This window comes from Hemiscyllium ocellatum, chromosome 6 (genome assembly GCF_020745735.1).
Source record: "Hemiscyllium ocellatum isolate sHemOce1 chromosome 6, sHemOce1.pat.X.cur, whole genome shotgun sequence".
NCBI classification, from domain to species: Eukaryota; Metazoa; Chordata; class Chondrichthyes; order Orectolobiformes; family Hemiscylliidae; genus Hemiscyllium; species Hemiscyllium ocellatum.
Genome location: NC_083406.1, coordinates 51,509,204 through 51,527,327, shown reverse-complemented (window position 1 = coordinate 51,527,327; position 18,124 = coordinate 51,509,204). Strand labels below are relative to the sequence as shown.

The window sequence follows — 18,124 nt, the reverse complement described above, 5'->3', positions numbered from 1 at the left end:
GGTCGTCAGAGGGTGGGCGGGAGTCTTGGTTGTGAAAGTAGGCACGGAGGCGAAGGCGGCGGAAGAATTGTTCAATATCTCGGCGCGTGTTGAACTCATTGATTCGAGGGCGTAGGGGAATGAAGGTGAGGCCTCTGCTGAGGACTGATCTTTCATCCTCAGAGAGGGGGAGGTCTGGAGGGATGGTGAAAACACGGCAGGGCTGGGAGCTAGGACCTGGTGTGGGACTGGAGCTGGGAGTGGGGGCGGGGTTAGGGGCGGGGACAGAGATCGATGTAGGGGCGGAGTTAGACTATCTTCTGGACTGACGTTTATTATTCTTATTGTTGCTGATTCATTTCAGCTATTAGTACAACATCCTTTCATTAATGAGGTTGGAATTGATCAATTGTCATAGTTTAATGAACTTGTTTGATCTCTCAGATTTTTATGAGCCGCAACCCCACTAGTTCATCTGTGCTTGTTATGGCAGAAGTTACCTGCTCCTCCTATGTTTGCTGCAAATCTTCAGACTGTTTTTCCTTGGCTACTTCTTATCATGACTGTCGGTACCAACACCCCTTCCAACCATATGTACACATAATGATCCCTTTTGGTTCAGAATAACTCCTTCATAAAGGCATCATTGTTTTAGTTAAATGCTGGAGCACGCTTTTAATTCTGTTTTAAATGCTTTGTCAGCCATTTTGTATCTCTCAAATATGGATAGCTCCATAACATAGTAGAATTCTTGCACCACAAGGTCGTCAATTAATCCTCTCTTATTACATAGTACCCAGTCTGGGATGACCTGCTCTCTAGTTGGTTCCTTGACATAATAGCAAGGAAACGATCCCTCATACATTCCAAGAAATCCACCTCCATCACATTGCTCCCAGTTTGATTAGTCCAATCAATATGCAGATTGATGTCACTCATAATAACTGCTGTACCCTTACTGTGTTCATCTCTAATATCCTGTTGATGCCATCCCCAATCTTACAATGACTATTTGGTGTTCTGAACAAACTCCCACTTTTTTTTCCGCATTGGTGTTCTGCAATTCCATCCATACAGATTCCACATTGTCCATACTAATATCCTTCCTTGCAATTGTGTTAATCTACTTCTTAACCAGCAATGCTACCTCACCTCCCCTTCCTTTCTCTCATTCCTGAATATTGAATACTCCTGGATGTTGAGTTCGCATCCTTGGTCACTCTGGAGCCAGACCTCCATGATCCAAATTGCATCATATCTATTAATAACTGGCTGCACAGTTAATTCATTTGATGAAGGGCTTTTGTCGATTTTCCTGCTCCTCGGATGCTGCCTGACCTGCTGTGCTTTTCCAGCACCACTCTAGTCCAATTAATTCATCTCCCTAATCACAAATTTTCTTTGCATTGAGACACAGAGCCCTTCGGCTGTTTTTTGACATTTTTTTGCCTTTTTACAATTATGATTTAATGTGACTTTCTTGATTTTTTTGTCTTTTGTTTCTCTGCTTTCCACTTTTTCCCTTGCTATTCTTCTGGCCCCAATTTAATTCCCTGCGACTCCTTGCAATGGTTCCCATCCTCCTGCAATACTAATTTAAACTTCATTGTAATTCAATGTAGTATGATGGTCACAGGCTTCCAGTCACAAAAGCACCCTATGTCCAGTGACAAATCACAAGGTTCAGTGCTGGATCCCTTGCTGACTGTAATGTATATTAGTGATTTAGACATGAATGTAGGGAGCAGTGAGAATCATGCAGGATAGGTAAGCTCACACATGGTATGAAAATTGAAGATGTGGTGAATAGGAAGGTGAATAGGAAGATGTTGTGAATAGGACAACCTTAGACTTCAGGTCAATATAAAAGCGCTGGTCAGATGGGTTGAATGGTGGCAAATGGAATTTTTGAATTCCTACAGTGTGGAAACAGACCCCTCACCCTAGCAAGTCCACACTAATTCTCCTAACCTCCACATCCCTGAACACAATGGACAATTTAGCATAGCCAATTCACCTAACCTGCCCACCTTTGGATTGTGGGAGGAACCTGGAGCACCCAGAGGAAACCCACGCAGACACATGGAGAATGTGTCACCCGAGGCTGGAATCGAACGTGGGTCCCTGGCGCTGTGAGGCAGCAATACTAACCATTGAGCCACTATGCTGTTGGCCAGGTGAACATAGTGAGGGGATACATGTCAAATGGTAGGAACCTAGGACGTGTATAAAATCAGAGGATGGATGAATGAATGAATAATTTTATTATCACGTACTTCACAGTGAGGAAAAACAGTAAAATACAAGAAAACCCTGTTCCACTGTCATTTGATCCAGCACCACTTTGAATAGTTTAAGGATAAGAAAATGAACAGAAAGATATAGCTTGAAGAAACTCCATCATGCCTGAGCCAGCTCATCTTCAGAGATGCCTGCGCCACAATTCCACCTCCACTGCCTCGGTGCCATCTACACCAGACTCAACTAATGTTGAAGTCATTACTCTTCAGGTGTCATCTTCCGCCACTAGGCTGATTCTCCTCCACTACCTCCACATCACCACCAAAACCAGAAATGTCAGAGCCAGACCTCTCATCACTGGGCTCATCTTATTGAAGTTGGCCTTCCACCATTGCTTCACCGCCTCCAGAGCTGGACCAACCAATGACGAAGTTGCCGATTATCAGGTGCCAGCTCTTGCCACTGAGTCTACCGAGCCAACATCACCTCTGCCAATGTAGCAACCGCTAATTACAATGTCATGTTCATGCTCACCCCAAAATGTACTAGAGTATGCCCTGGGCTCAGTTGCTGCCAACATGTGTTCTGCCTGGGCCCCCTTGGATCAGCACTGGACTCACTCACTGCTGCCATGATTCTGCATTGGGATCCCTTGTCACTGCGGATGCCATTCAAGTAAGTAAAGAGAAGGAAAAAATAAAATCAGAAAAATGAAAAGAAGAGAAAAAATAGCAGAGTGCTCAAACGCCATCCTCAGAGCCTTGATGGTGAGTTCTGCCTCTGGAGGTTGACCAGATAGATTCCTTGGATGGCAGAGCTGATATGTGAGGAAAAACTAAGGGGCAAACTGATAGAAACCTATAAAATTCTCATAGGACCAGGTGAATTCAAGAAGGATGTTTCCAAAAGCTAGGGAGTCCAGAACCAGACGTTACAGTTAAAGGATATAGTGCAGGTCATTCAGGACTGGAATAAAGAGTGGATTTTCATTTGGAGTGGAATGAACTTGTGGAATTCTCTGCCACAGAAATCTGTTCAAGTCAAAACAATCAGTATTTTCAAGAAGGAACTTTTCAGGGCTAAAGAAATCAAAGGGTATGAGGTGAAAGCCGGAAAGGATACTAAGTAAAATGATCACGCACGATCACACCAAAAGACGAAGCACGATTGAAGGGCCAAATGACCTACTCTGTTGCTAGTGCTATTTCTTTGGAACTTATTGCCCAAGAGATTGACAGAGCTGAGAATCTTCAAGACATTTAAGTACTATTTAAATGAGAACTGGAAACGCACTTCAGGCCAAGTGCTGGAAAATGAGTCACAATTTGGGCACTCTTGTGACTTGGGCAATTACTGAGCTCAGTATGCGAAGAACAGTATATGGATATGCCTCAAGAAATGATAATTAGTATGTATGCTGGATTGCAATTCTGTTGAAATTAACATTTAGTTTCCTCCATAGCCATTCTTTCCTAACATGTGAAAATTGCACTCCTATTTTCTTTCCTCATACCATTAAAACCCAAATGTATACTAAAGGTTGTGTAAAAAAGCTTAAAAAGTTTGATTATTATCTTCTGATTTACTTTATATTCCCTTTAAATCTGCAAATTAAGTGGTATCCTGCATGACAAATCTTAGTTTTTCACATCAGCATTGCAATTTAGTAACTAAATCTAGGAAGTAGCTTGATAAAAAACAAAATGATTAAAACTAAACAATTCCATTCAGGCTTGGACTTCAGTTTAACTCAATTTATTTCTATTCAGCATCAATCCGACATTATGTATTGTTTTTAAAACATCTTTCCTGTAAAATAAAACAATATTGTAACTTTCTGATTATCTCATTTTGCTTTGAAACCTGTACGAAAAGATTAAGATGGATAGATTAAGATCATGTTGATACATTTTATCATGGCAGTTATCTATCCATTAACTTTAAACAAAGTAAATATCAAGTAACTGACAAAATAAAGTACCTTAAAACGTATAGAAACAATTTCAGAAATATATAACCAAGTATGACACAAAAAGAAAAAAAAAATTTAACTTACTCTGAAACATGCCCAGGTGCCAGGGAGCCCAGGAATCCACATGGAGCACCAAGTAATGCCAGAACTGTGCATGAATTGGAAGCATTCCCACCCCGTTGCCATATCTGAGACAGACATCTAAAAATTAAATCCACGTGAGATAGCTTTGGCTGAGAAGACTAGTGTGAATCCAAAGAAATTCTTTCAGTATATTAAAGGAAAATGAACATATTGAGTATATTACGTGTATTAAGTGTAATATATTAAAGTATATTAAAGGAAAAAAGAATAACTAGAGAGAGAGTAGGACCCCTCAAGGACCAAAGTGGACGTGTATGTGGGGAACTGCAGGCGATGGGTGACGTCCTTGATGAATATTTCTCCTGTGTTTACCGTGAAGAAAGACATGAAGATGTGGAAACTTGAGAATCTTGATCAGCTGGCAAACTGGGCCAAGAAATAGCAAGTGGAGATTAATACAGATAAGTGTGAGGTCTTGCATTTTGGAAAGTTAAATCAATTTCATGGTGAGTGGTAGAGACCTAATGAGTATAGCGGAAGAGTTTAGATGCTCAGTTCTCCGAAAGTAGAGTCATAAGTAGACAGGGCAGTGAAGAAGGCTCCTTGGCACACTAGCCTTCATCAGTCAGGCACTGAAAAGTAATGTTGCAGTTATACAGGAAGGTATACAGGCCAATTTTGATGGTATGAGGCAAGAACATTCAAAAGCTGATGAGGCGGGGGTGGGGAGGAGATGTTCACAGGTAAAGGGACGGCTGGAAAATGGGAAGTCTTCAGAAATGGGTTTACGAGAATCCAAAGAAAGTATATTCCTGTTAGGGTGAAAGGAATGGCTGGTAGGTATAGGGAATGCTGGATGACTAAAGAAATGGAGGGTTTGGTTAAGAAAGAGAAGGAAACATATGTCAGGTATAGCAGGATAGATCGAGTGAATCTTTAGAAGAGTATAAAGGTAGGAGGAGTATACTTAAGAGGGAAATCAGGAGGGCAAAAAGGGGATATGAGATAGCTTTGGCAAATAGAATTAAGGAGAATCAAAAGGGTTTTTACAAATACATTACAGACAAAAGGGTAACTAGGGAGAGAATAGGGCCCCTCAAAGATCAGCAAGGTGGCCGTTGTGTGGAGCCACAGAAAATGGGGGAGATACTAAACAAGTATTTTGCATCAGTATTTGCTGTGGAAAAGGATATGGAAGATATAGAATGTAGGGAAATAGATGGTAACACCTTGAAAAATGTTCATACTACAGAGGAGGCAGTGCTGGATGTCTTGAAACGCATAAAGGTGGATAAATACCCAGGACCTGATCAGGTGTACTCTGAAACACTGTAGGAAGCTAGAGAAGTGATTGCTGGGCCTCTTGCTGAGATATTTGTATCATCAACAGGTGAGGTGCTGGAAGACTGGAGGTTGGCTAATGTGGTGCCACTGCTTAAGAAGAGTGGTAAGGACAAGCCAGGGACTATAGACCAGTGAGCCTGATGTCAGTGGTGGGCAAGTTGTTGGAGAAAATCCTGAGGGACAGGATGTACATGTATTTGGAAAGGCAAGGACTGATTAGGGATAGTCAACATGGCTTTGTGTGTGGGAAATCATGTCTCACAAATTTGATTGAGTTTTTTGAAGAAGTAACAAAGAGGATTGATGAGGACAGAGCGGTAGATGTGATCTATCTGGACTTCAGTAAGGCGTTCGACAAGGTTCCCCAGGGGAGACTTATTAGCAAGGTTAGATCTCATGGAATACAGGGAGAATTAGCCATTTGGATACAGAACTGGCTCAAAGGTAGAAGACAGTAGTGGTGAAGGGTTGCTTTTCAGACTGGAAGCCTGTGACCAGTGAAGTGCCACAAGGATTGGTACTGGGTCCTCTACATTTTGTCATCTATATAAATGATTTGGATGTGAGCGTAAGAGGTATGGTTAGTAAGTTTGCAGATGACACCAAAATTGGAGGTGTGGTGGACAGCAAAGAAGGCTACCTCAGATTACAATTGGATCTTGATCAGATAAGCCAATGGGCTGAGAAGTGGCAGATGGAGTTTAATTCAGATAAATGCGAGGTAAATTTTGGGAAAGCAAGTCTTAGCAGGACTTATATACTTAATGATAAGGTCCTTGGGAGTGTTGCTGAACAAAGAGACCTTGGAGTGCAGATTCATAGCTCCTTGAAAGTGGAGTCGCAGGTAGGCAGGATAGTGAAGAAGGCGTTTGGTATGCTTTCCTTTATTGGTCAGAATATTGAGTACAGGAGTTGGGAGGTCATGTTGCAGCTGTACAGGTCATTGGTTTGGCCACTGTTGGAATATTGCATGCAATTCTGGACTCCTTCCTATAGGAAAGATGTTATGAAACTTGAAAGGGTTCAGAAAAGATTTACAAGGATGTTGCCAGGGTTGGAGGATTTGAGCTATACAGAGAAGCTGAACAGGCTGGGGCTGTTCACCCTGGAGCGTCAGAGGCTGAGGGGTGACCTTATAGAGGTATACAAAATTATGAGGGGCATGGATAGGTTAAATAGGCAAAGTCTTTTCCCTGGGGTCAGGGAGTCCAGAACTAGAGGGCATAGGTTTAGGGTGAGAGGGGAAAGATATAAAAGAGACCAAAGGAGCAACTTTTTCACACAGAGGGTGGTACATGTATGGAATGAGCTGCCAGAAGAAATGGTTGAGGCTGGTACAATTGTAATATTTAAAAGGCATTTAAAAGGTATATGAATAGGGGTTAAAAGGGCTGGATGCTTGCAGGTGGGACGACATTGGGGATATCTGCTTGACGTGGACAGGTTGGACTGAAGGATCTGTTTCCATGCTGTACATCTCTATGACTCTATGGTGTTGGAGAGACTGCACTTTAGGATTGTCAGGACTCAAGGGGCTGAGCTATAGGAAGAGGTTGGACAAACTAGGACTTTTCCTTTGCAGGAGTCTGAGTGGAATCTTTTAGAAGTGGATAAGACCATGAAAGGCATGAATACAGTAAATGCACTCAGTCTTTTTTCCCAGGATTGGCGTATTGAGAATGAGAAGGCATCAGTTTAAAGTAAGAGGGGAAAGAGTAAAAGGGAACCTGAGAGGTAACATTTTTTACACAGAGGGGGTAGCTCATTCCATTTGTATTCATAAAGAATGAACTGCCAGAGGAAGTGGTTGAGATGGGTACATTAACAACATTTAAAAGGCATTTGCACAAACACATGAATAGGAAATGTTAAGAATAATATGGAGAAAGTGAGGACTGCAGATGCTGGAGATCAGAGTTGACAATGTGGTGCTGGAAAAGCACAGCAGTCCAGGCAGCACCCGAGGAGCAGGAGAATCAACATGTTGGTAATAAGCCCTTCATTGGGAATGAGGTTTGTGAGCCAAGGGGGTGGGGTTTGGGGGAAGATAGGCAAAAGTGAGGACTGCAGATGCTGGACACCAGAATCTAGATTAGAGTGGTGCTGGAAAAGCACAGAAGGTCAGGCAGCATCTGAGGAGCAGGGAAATCGACATTTCGAGCAAAAGCCCTTCATAGGAAAGGTAGTTGGGAGTGCTAAAGGTGGGGGTAAAGTTGATAGGTCGGAGAGGAGAGTATAGCAGATAGTGGGAAGCAAGATGGACATGTAGGCCAGGGCATAAGGGCGGTGCTGAGTTGGAAGGTTGGAACTGGGATAAGGAGGAGGGAGGGGAAATGAGGAAACTGGTGAAGTCCATTTTGATGCCATGTGGATGGAAGGTCCCAAGGGGGAAAATGAGGCATTCTTCCTCCAGGCGTCAGGTGGTAAGGGTTTGGCGATGGAAGTTGCCCAGGACCTGCAGGTCCGTGGCAGAGTGGGAGAGGGAGTTGATGGTTCGGCCATGGAGCAGTGGGGTTGGTTGGTGCAGTGGAGCACTTCAGAGATTATCTCTGGGAGACCCGCACCAACCAACCTTTCATGACCCCTTTTTGCCCTTCTAATTCTTGTTTAAGTCTTTCCTACTTTCGTTATATATTTCAAAGGCTTCAACAGTTCATTTTCTTTCTGACCAAAGTCTTAACCACCTTGGTCATCCAAGGTTCACCTAACTTGCTATACCTTTCCTTCATTCTTGCAGGAATGTAGAAAGTGAAAGGTTATGGGGTGTCAGGAGGTAAGTTACTCACTGTAGGATTCCTAGTCTCTGACTTGTCCTGCTCGTAACTGTATTTATTAGAGATCAATTTCTGATCAATGGTAACTTCCAGAATGCTACAATTGAGGGATTCAAGATGGCAATATAAGGGTACCATAACAAGGGATGACAGTTTGATCCTCTCTTGTTGAAAATGTTAATTTCTTGGCATGTAGGAGAAAGCAGTTGCTGGAGTTCAAAGTCAATTTGTGCTGCTGGAAAAGCACAGCCAGTCAGGCAGCATTAGAGTCAACGTTTCGGACTAGCCCAGGCCCATTAGTAATCAGATTCTCTATCATTAAGGAAATTCTGTATTGTTAAAGGTGCCTCTCAGGTGAAAAATTAATACAAAAGGTATTATGATACTTTTTTTTAAAAAACAGAAGACCATATTAAGTTCTTGCAGTGTCCTGCCCAAAACCGATACCCAGCCAACATCAGTGAAATAAATTTGGACAGGCCCTTTGGTGCTCGAGGTTGTACCAACATGTGAACTGATCTAAGCCCATCACCCTATACTATCCCATCATCATCCATATGCTTATCTAAGGACTGTTTAAATGCCCCTAATGTGGATGAGTTAACTACATTGGCAGGCAGGGCATTTCATGCCCTTACCACTCTGAGTAAAGAACCTGCCTCTGACATCTGTCTTAAATGTATCACCCCTCAAATTGCAGCTATGCCCCTCCTTCAAGCAGATGTCATCATCCTAGGAAAAAAAGACTCTCATTGTCCACCATATCTAATCTTTTAATCATCTTCAATGTCTCTATTAAATCCCCTCTTCGCCTTTTTTTTTCCAATGAGAACAGACCCAAGTCCTTCACCCTTTCCTCATAAGAGCTTCTCTCCAGACCAGGCAACGTCCTGGTAAACCTCCTCTGCACCTTTTCCAATGCTTCCACATCCTTCCTGTAATGGGGCGATCAGAACTGCACACAATACTCCAAGTGAGGTCGCACTAGTGTTTTGTATAGTTGCAGCATAACATCATGGCTGCAGACCTCAATCCCTCTACCAATAAAATCGAACACATCATACGCTTTCTTAACAGCAACCTGGGTGATAATTTTCAGGGATCTAGACACATGGACACAAAATCCCTCTGCAAGTCCACACTACTAAGAATCTTTTCATTGACCCAGTATTCTGCCTTCTTGTTATTCTTCCCAAAGTGAATCACCTCACATTTATCTGCATTGAATTCCATTTGCCACCTCTCAGCCCAATTCTGCAGTTTATCCAAGACCCCCTGTAAGCTGCAACATTCTTCCACACTGTCCACCACTCCACTGACTTTCGTATCATCTGCAAACTTACTAACTCATCCACCTATGCCTGCATTCAAGTTGTTTATAAAAATGCCAAACAGCAATAGTCCCAAAACAGATCCTAGTGACACACCACTAGTAATTGGATTCCAGGCTGAATATTTTCCATCAACCACCCCTCGTTGCCTTCTTACAGAAAGCCAGTTTCTAATCCAAACTGCTAAATCACCTTCAATCCCATGCCTCCGCATTTTCACCAGTAGCCTACCATGTGGAACCTTATCAAAGGCTTTACTGAAGTCCATGTCTACTACATTAATTGCCCTAGTCTCATTTACATGCTTGGTCACCTTCTCAAAAATCTCAATGAGGTTTGAGAGATACAACCTACCCTTGATAAATCTATGTTGACTATTTCCAATAAAACTGTTGCTTGCTAAATGATTATAAATCCTCTCTTATAATCCTTTCTGAAACATTTCCTACAACAGACTCACTGGTCAATAATTACCTGGGTCATCTCTTTTGCCCTTGTTGAACAAGGACACAACATCTGCAATACTCCAGTCTTCTGGTACTAAACCTTTAGACAATGACAACTCAAAGATCAAGGCCAAAATCTCCACCAGCTCCTCCCTAATTTGCCAGAGAATTCTCAGAAAAAACACATCTGACCCAGGGGACTTATCTACTTTCACACCTTCTAGAATTGATAACACCTGTCCCTTAATAACCTCAATCCTTTCAAGGCTCATAGCTGTATCTCAGTTTTCTCCTCCACAATTATCTGGTCTTTTTTTCACTTATGCCAATATATTGGATACAAAACAAGAAATAATATATTTGACTGAAAGGAATGACCAAACAAAACAAAACATTGCTGGATTTCTAAAAGTTTATGGGAAAGCAGTTCCCTAACTGTTCACATGTGAAGTAATAAAATTAGAATTCATTTGAAAAGTTAGCTAAAACAATTACAATAAAATTACAAATGTTGCAAAAATGCTTTGAACAGTTTGCACACAAATCATTGATAACATTATTTACCGTGTGTCTGTATCTTCCACTGGAAATTTATCAACCACATTAATTATGTCCAAACAAACTAACCCAACACAAAGGATCTGCTTCTTTTTCGTTGCCATTCTGTAATGACAATATTGTTCCATATGTTATTAATTGACACATTATACAAGCAAAGTTTTGCAGAGCAATCACTGGTAACCCAAAATCAAAACACAGCATTTATCATGATATAAAATATAGTGGGCGGCACGGTGGCACAGTGGGTAGCACTGCTGCCTCACAGCGCCAGAAACGACCCGGGTTCAATTCCCGACTCAGGTGACTGACTGTGTGGAGTTTGCACATTCACCCCGTGTCTGTGTGGGTTTCCTCCGGGTGCTCCGGTTTCCTCCCACAGTCCAAAAAAATGTGCAGGTTAGGTGAATTGGCCATGCTAAATTGCCCGTAGAGTTAGGTGAAGGGGTAAAGGTATGGGTGGGTTGCGCTTCGACAGGTCGATGTGGTCTTGTTGGGCCGAAGGGCCTGTTTCCACACTAAGTAATCTAATCTAATAAAAGGAGTCAATATTTCAGTAGGTACTCTTGCATTTTCACCCATGCAACAGAGGAGAGTGTTGATGGCTATTTATTGTCCATTTTTAATTGACCAGCTGGCAGTTAAGAGACACCCACAAATCTATGGGTCTGGTGTCACATGTAGGCCAGACCAAGTAAGAATGGCAGTTTCCTCCAATAAAGGACATTAATGAACCAGTTAGATACATTAGATTCCCTACAGTGTGGAGACAGGCCCTTTGTCCCAACAAGTCCACACCGACCCTCCGAAGAGTAACTCATTCAGACCCATCTCCCTCTGACTAATGAACCTAAAACTGTGGGCAATTTAGCCCAGCCAATTCACAATTCATCTTTGTGACTGTGGAAGGAAACTGGAGCACCCAGAGGAAACCCATGTAGACAAGTGGAGAATGTGCAAACTCCACACAGTCAATCACCCAAGGCTGGGATCGAACCTGGGACCCTGGTTCTGTGAGGCAGCAGTGCTAACCACTGAGCCACCGTGACATCCTAGTTAGGGTCTTAATCTTTTTATAAGATTCAAACTTCATATTAGACTCATCATTCATCATTAGATTCTTAACTGCAGGCTTTTTAAAATTGAATTCAAATTACACCATAGGCTGTTGTGCTACTCAAACCAATTTCTCCAGAAGGTTATCTGGATTTCTGGATAGCAGCCCAGCAATAATGCTACAAGACAAGACATCACCTCCCACAGTTAGTTTACCAAGCAGTAATTATAACATCTGTGTTTGAGTAAGAGACCTCTCCTCAAGAATATGCTTCTTGTCTTCCAGCAATTCATTCACATAAACGCTAAGCAACTCATAGCATCAGATTGTCTTTTTTCATAGGACGTCAGCATCACTGACAAGGCTAGCATTTGTTGCTCAACCCCAAATTGCCCTTAAGAATTTAGTGGCAAATTGTCTTCTTGGACAACTGAAGTCATCTTGTTATGGTATACCCACAGTCCCATTAGGTTTTTCAACTCCGTGAGGGATCAACAATGACATTTCTAGTCACAATGGTGTGGGCTGAAGGGAATTTAGAGACTTGATGTGATTTGATTATTGTTACATATTCTGAGATACAGTGAAAAGTAGTGCTTTGTGTGGTATCTAGGCAAATCATACATTCATAAGTACAGCAGGGCAATGGAACAAAACAAAATGTCGTGCTACAAATACAAAGAAGGTGCAGAGAAAGATCAACTTTTATATATATTCAAAAATCTGATAACAGCAGGGAAAAGATTGTATTTTAAATCTGCTGTTATATTGTCAAACTTTTGTGTCTTCTGCCCAATGAAAGAGAGTGGAAGAGAGTGTAACCAAGATGGAAGGGGTCTGTTAGATTATGTTGGCTATTTTCCTGAGGCAGGGGAAAGTATCGATGGACTTTTACATGATGGACTTGGTTGTGTTCTCAATTCTACATAATTTCTCGTGGTCTTGGACAGAGCATTTGCCATACCAAGCTGTGAAAGAATGCGGAATACAGGGTTAACGGTAGGGTTCTTAGTCAGGTGGAGGAACAGAGGGATCTTGGGGTCTATGTATATAGATCTCTGAAAGTTGCCACTCAGGTGGATAGAGCTTGTAAGAAGGCCTATGGTGTATTAGCGTTCATTAGCAGAGGGATTGAATTCAAGAGTCGTGGAATGATGTTGCAGCTGTACAGGACTTTGGTTAGGCCACATTTGGAGTACTGTGTGCAGTTCTGGTCGCCTCACTTTAGGAAAGATGTGGAAGCTTTGGAGAGGGTGCAGAGAAGATTTACCAGGATGTTGCCTGGAATGGAGAATAGGTCGTACGAGGATAGGTTGAGAGTTCTCGGCCTTTTCTCGTTGGAACGGCGAAGGATGAGGGGTGACTTGATAGAGGTTTATAAGATGATCAGAGGAATATATAGAGTAGACAGTCAGAAACTTTTTCCCCGGGTACAACAGAGTGTTACAATGGGACATAAATTTAAGGTGAAGGGTGGAAGGTATAGGGGAGATGTCAGGGGTGGGTTCTTTACCCAGAGAGTGGTGGGGGCATGGAATGCGCTGCCCGTGGGAGTGGTAGAGTCAGAATCATTGGCGACCTTTAAGCGGCAATTGGATAGGTACATGGATGGGTGCTTAATCTAGGATAGATATTCGGCACAACATCGTGGGCCGAAGGGCCTGTTCTGTGCTGTATTTTTCTATGTTCTATGTTCTATGATACATCAGGATAGGATGCTTTCAATGGTGCACCTATAAAAATTGGTAAGAGTCAAGGTGGACATACCATATTTCCTGAGCTTTTAAGAGGTACAGGCATTGGGGGTACTTTCTTAACTGTAGGATCAGTGTGGATAGATCAGAATGTTGGTGATATTTAATCCTAGAAACTTGACACTCTCAACCATCTCCACCTCAACACCATTAATAGAGTCAGGGTTGTATCCTCCATTCCACTTCCTGAAGTCAATCACCAGCTCTTTCATTTTCCTGACATTGAGAGAGATGTTGGCTTTACACCATGCCATTAAGCTGACTTTTTTTTCCATACTCTGTCTCATCATTGTTTAAGATCTGACCCTCTACATCAGTGTTGTCAGCAAACTTGTAAATGGTGGTAGCAGACTTTGGCCACAATTGAGAACGTATAAGGAGTATGAGATGGCACTGTGGATCAGTACCTCAAACTGCTGCCTCACAGCTCCAGCCTCAATCTATGTGATGTTTGCACAATCTCCCTGTGACTGCGTGGGTTTCCCCCAGGTGCTCCAGTTTCCTCCCATGGTTCAGAGACGTGCAGGTTATGTGGATTGGCCATGCTAAATTGCCCATTGTATCCAGGATGTCCAGGCTAGGTGCATTAGTCATGGGAGATGCAGGGTTACAGAGATAGAGTAGAAGGATAGTTCTGAATGGGATGCCCATTGTTGTGTCAATATAGACTTGATTTGGCTGAATGTCTTACTTCCATGCTACAGGAATTCTATAATATAATAAGGGCATAAGTACAGCCTTGTGGGTCACTGGTATTGAGGATCATTGTAGAGGAGGTTTTGTCACCTATCATTACTGACATGGTTCGTGAGTCATGAATTCAAGGATCCAGTTGCAGAAGGGGTGCAGAGTCCTCGGTCTCAGTTTGGAGTTGAGATGAAGGTACTTCTACATGCTTGCTCTCCATGTTCCATTTGGTAGAATTGGCAGGTTTGGAAAGTGCCGAAAAAGAAACCTTGTTAAATTTCTGCAGTGTAGATACCCACTGCTACCACTGTACATTAGTGAAGGGAGTGAATGTTTAAGGTAATGGAGCAATTCCTGATGAAGAGCTTATACTCAAAATGTCAACTCTCCTGCTCCTCAGATGCTGCCTATGCTGTGCTTTTGCAGCACCAAACTTTTCAAGAGTAACATAGCAAATTCCAAGCATGCAGCTTACTTTATCCTGTATGAGGATCGTAAAAGCCACAAGCAGAGAATTGGCGTGTATTCAACACTCCTACCTTGTGTCTAGTAGATGGTCAACAGGTTGTAGGGAGTCAGAAAATGTGTTATTTGCCTCTGAATTCCCCGTCCCTGACCTAAGAATGTGTGAATTAGAAATGGGAGTAGGCCATTTGCTCTGCCATTTAATAAGATCATGGCTGATCTTATTATTTCACATTCCCAACTTCCTGCAAAGACTTTTCATTCATTTGGTTATTTAAAATCTATCAATGCCTGCCTTAAAAAGATGAAAAGGACCTGGTTCTAACACCTTTGAGGAAGTGTTCCAAAGACTCAAATCTCTGGAGAAAAAAAATCTCATTTCCATTAAACAGGTGGCAACTCCTGCCTTTTAAATAGTGACCCCTACTTCTAGAAACTTCCATGAGAGGAAACATGTTTTTCCATTAATATCCCACAGAAGTTTACATTTCAAATGATTCACTTCTTATTTTTCTAAATCCCAGTGGATAGCTGAAGCTATCCAACTTCTCATCATAACCCAGCTAGCCCATTCGTGGTATTTGTCTCATAAACCTTCTCTGAACTGCTTCTACTACATACATCACTGTTAAATAAGGAGACAAATAGTATACGCAGTCCTTCTGACATGGTCTCACCACTGACCTATATAGCTGAAGCACAACTTCCCTACCTCTGCATTCAATTTCATTTGCAATTGTTGATAACATTCTATTAACTCTCCTAATGATGTTTTTTGAAAAAACCTGCATACAAACTTTCTATGATACCTAGATCCAGCACTGAAATGCAGAAGCATCTTGTAAGTGGAGCGAAGAGGCATTATAAAGGTTCTTAGAAGCTGGCACATGTTAGATGTTAATGTCCATGGGGTTACGTGTGGCCAGTGCCCGTGAAATATGCTCTGAGAGGTTAGTGCCTTGTTTCCAACATGTATTTGTTTGGAGAAAGTGAGGATCTGAAACTTCCAGGTGTTCACTCTGGTTTCCTTGTCAGGTTTTCACAACATTGGAGAACTCGTTTAACTTCAGTGAGATGAGAACTGACTATTGATGAGGCACGTTATACTACTTGCAAGGTGGTTAACAAGCAATAATCCCTATTAATCAGCATCTCGGTCCCCTGCAACCGCAGATTGCGGTGGTTCACGGACTCCCAGCCCAACTGCTTGTTCTGTGGTGCTGTGGGCGTTTGCACTCCCTCTTTGATTTTCTGAAAAATCTTCTCCTCTGCTTTTGGTTGCACTTCAGTCCCACGCTGCTGATCTTCGGGCACCCGGTACGGAGGAGGGAGGGCAGGTCTGAAGACCTCCTCGTGGGTCTGCTCCTGGGCCTGGCCAAACTGGCCATAAACAGGTCCAGGCAGCGGGCCGTGGAGGGGGTCGTGAGGGCCGACTGCCTGCCCCTCTTCCGTAGTTACGTTAGAGCCCGGGTGTCCTTGGAGAAGGAGCACGCGGTGTCCACCAACACCCTGGAGTTGTTCAGGGAGAGGTGGGCGCCGCACGAAGTGGAGTGCATCATTTCCCCCTCCAACGCTATTTTGATTTAGTCCCTGCCCTCCCCTTCACTGTTTTGATCACACAGCATTGCCCTATGATGGGAAGGGCACTGCTTGTCACAGGCCACTCGGGTGTTTCCTATCTTCCTGGTGGTGGCAATTAAATAAAGATTTGTGCACTTTGTGTCTCTCACTGTGTCTCACAACTACACACACACACCATGGGTGCTGGGGAAAAATAAGCACTACCGCAGGAAAAAAAAAGGAAAAAAAAGGAACAGGAGTGTCTCAGCAAAAAAAAATCAGCATCTCACCATTGCCTTGCAAGAATCTTGCTATGTCATGCCACAAATGAGGTACTCCTGCTTTCGGGCTTGTCACTTGATTCTGCCACAAATCTTACCGTAGCTTCTGTCACTTCCGCAACTATAAGACTAAGTTGTCTATCCAGTTTTACATCTTTTTTCACTTTTCTGTAGCAGTTTGGTACAAAGTGGCTAAATTGTCTATTTTAGTTGGCAGTTAAGAATGAACCACATGGCTGAGAGTTTGGTGTTATATATAGGTCATGCCAGGGGAGGACAGCAAATTTCCTTCCTGAAAGACTCTATTAAGTCAGATGGGTATTTACAAAAATCATTATTTCATGTCATCGTTACTGAGACTAGCTTTTCATTTCAAAATTCTGAAAATTAAAATCTAAATTCCACCAGCTGCACTGGTTAACTCTGCACCCATGTCCTCATGATATTAAACTGAACATACATACTTTTACTGCTCTATGAATTATCATTAGTGTTGTCCAGCACTGACTAAACATAAACCTCTTGTTCATTTAGACCATTCATAATAGCAAATTCTGAACCCCATGAACTTAAAAATTGTAGTTGTCCAATTTTACACTTGCCCTCCTTGCTACCAAATACATTTTTAAACAACAATTTGCATTATCAATGCTGAATTGCTCCTTCCACTTTGGTACATCACAGATTTGCAGAAAAATGTGATTACATTTTTTCAATAATGCCTATACACAATCTTCTCATAGAATTACTTCTCAAGCACTTGATTGCGATAGTTTATTTTTTCTCTTTAACTCATATGTCAAAAATAAACCTAATTTTCCAATACATTTGCCATCTAAATGTATACGTGCTTTTTTAGGTTAGATTAGATTAGATTATTTACAGTGTGGAATCAGGCCCTTCGGCCCAACAAGCCACAGCGACCCGCCGAAGCACAACCATTCCCCTACATATACCCCTTCACCTACCACTACGGGCAATTTAGCTCGGCCAATTCACCTAACCTGCACAATATTTGGGCTATGGGAGGAAACCGGAGCACCCGGAAAAAACCCACGCAGACACGGGGAGAATGTGCAAACTCCACACAATCAGTCGCCTGAGGCGGGAATTGAAGCCGGGTCTCCGGCGCTGTGAGGCAGCAGTGCCACCGTGCCGCCTCTTGCAAGCGTGAGAGTGTATAACTACTTTGTAAAATTACTTTACAAGACAAATGTTTGCTAGAGTTGATGAAAGACCAAATGCTCATTGTACACCTTTAATTATTCTTATCAAAAATGGTAAAGTCCATGAATATCAATCTGCTCTGAAGCTGCAGAATGTAATTCAATATTTACTCTGAAACAAACACCATCTCAAAGTCCATCTACTTAAGATATTTATTTTCACAATAATGATTTTATTCCCCCTTCCCAAAGCTTAACTATGAATATGACAATCTGACAACATGGCAGCGTGCCCAGTTAGTAAACCTATTGCAAAACTAAGTCATAAAAACGCAAAAGGTCCAAAGTTTGTTCAATGGCTGGGGTTACGTTAACTTGTCTACAGTACAAGAATTAAAATCACTGCCAGCCTTCCTGCCTAAGAA

General features: G+C 42.3%; 1 protein-coding gene across 1 annotated transcript in view; it reads right to left on the bottom strand.

Moving 5' to 3' along the window:
• Window positions 1–10,833, bottom strand: part of khk (ketohexokinase) — a 46,348-nt gene extending 35,515 nt beyond the window's left edge. The window contains exons 1-2 of the mRNA XM_060826947.1: window positions 10,736–10,833; window positions 4,277–4,393 (exon numbers count right to left, since the gene is read on the bottom strand). Coding sequence (XP_060682930.1) covers window positions 4,277–4,393; window positions 10,736–10,833 — 215 coding nt within the window. The remainder of the gene's footprint in view (window positions 1–4,276; window positions 4,394–10,735) is intronic.
• Window positions 10,834–18,124: the final 7,291 nt, after the last annotated feature.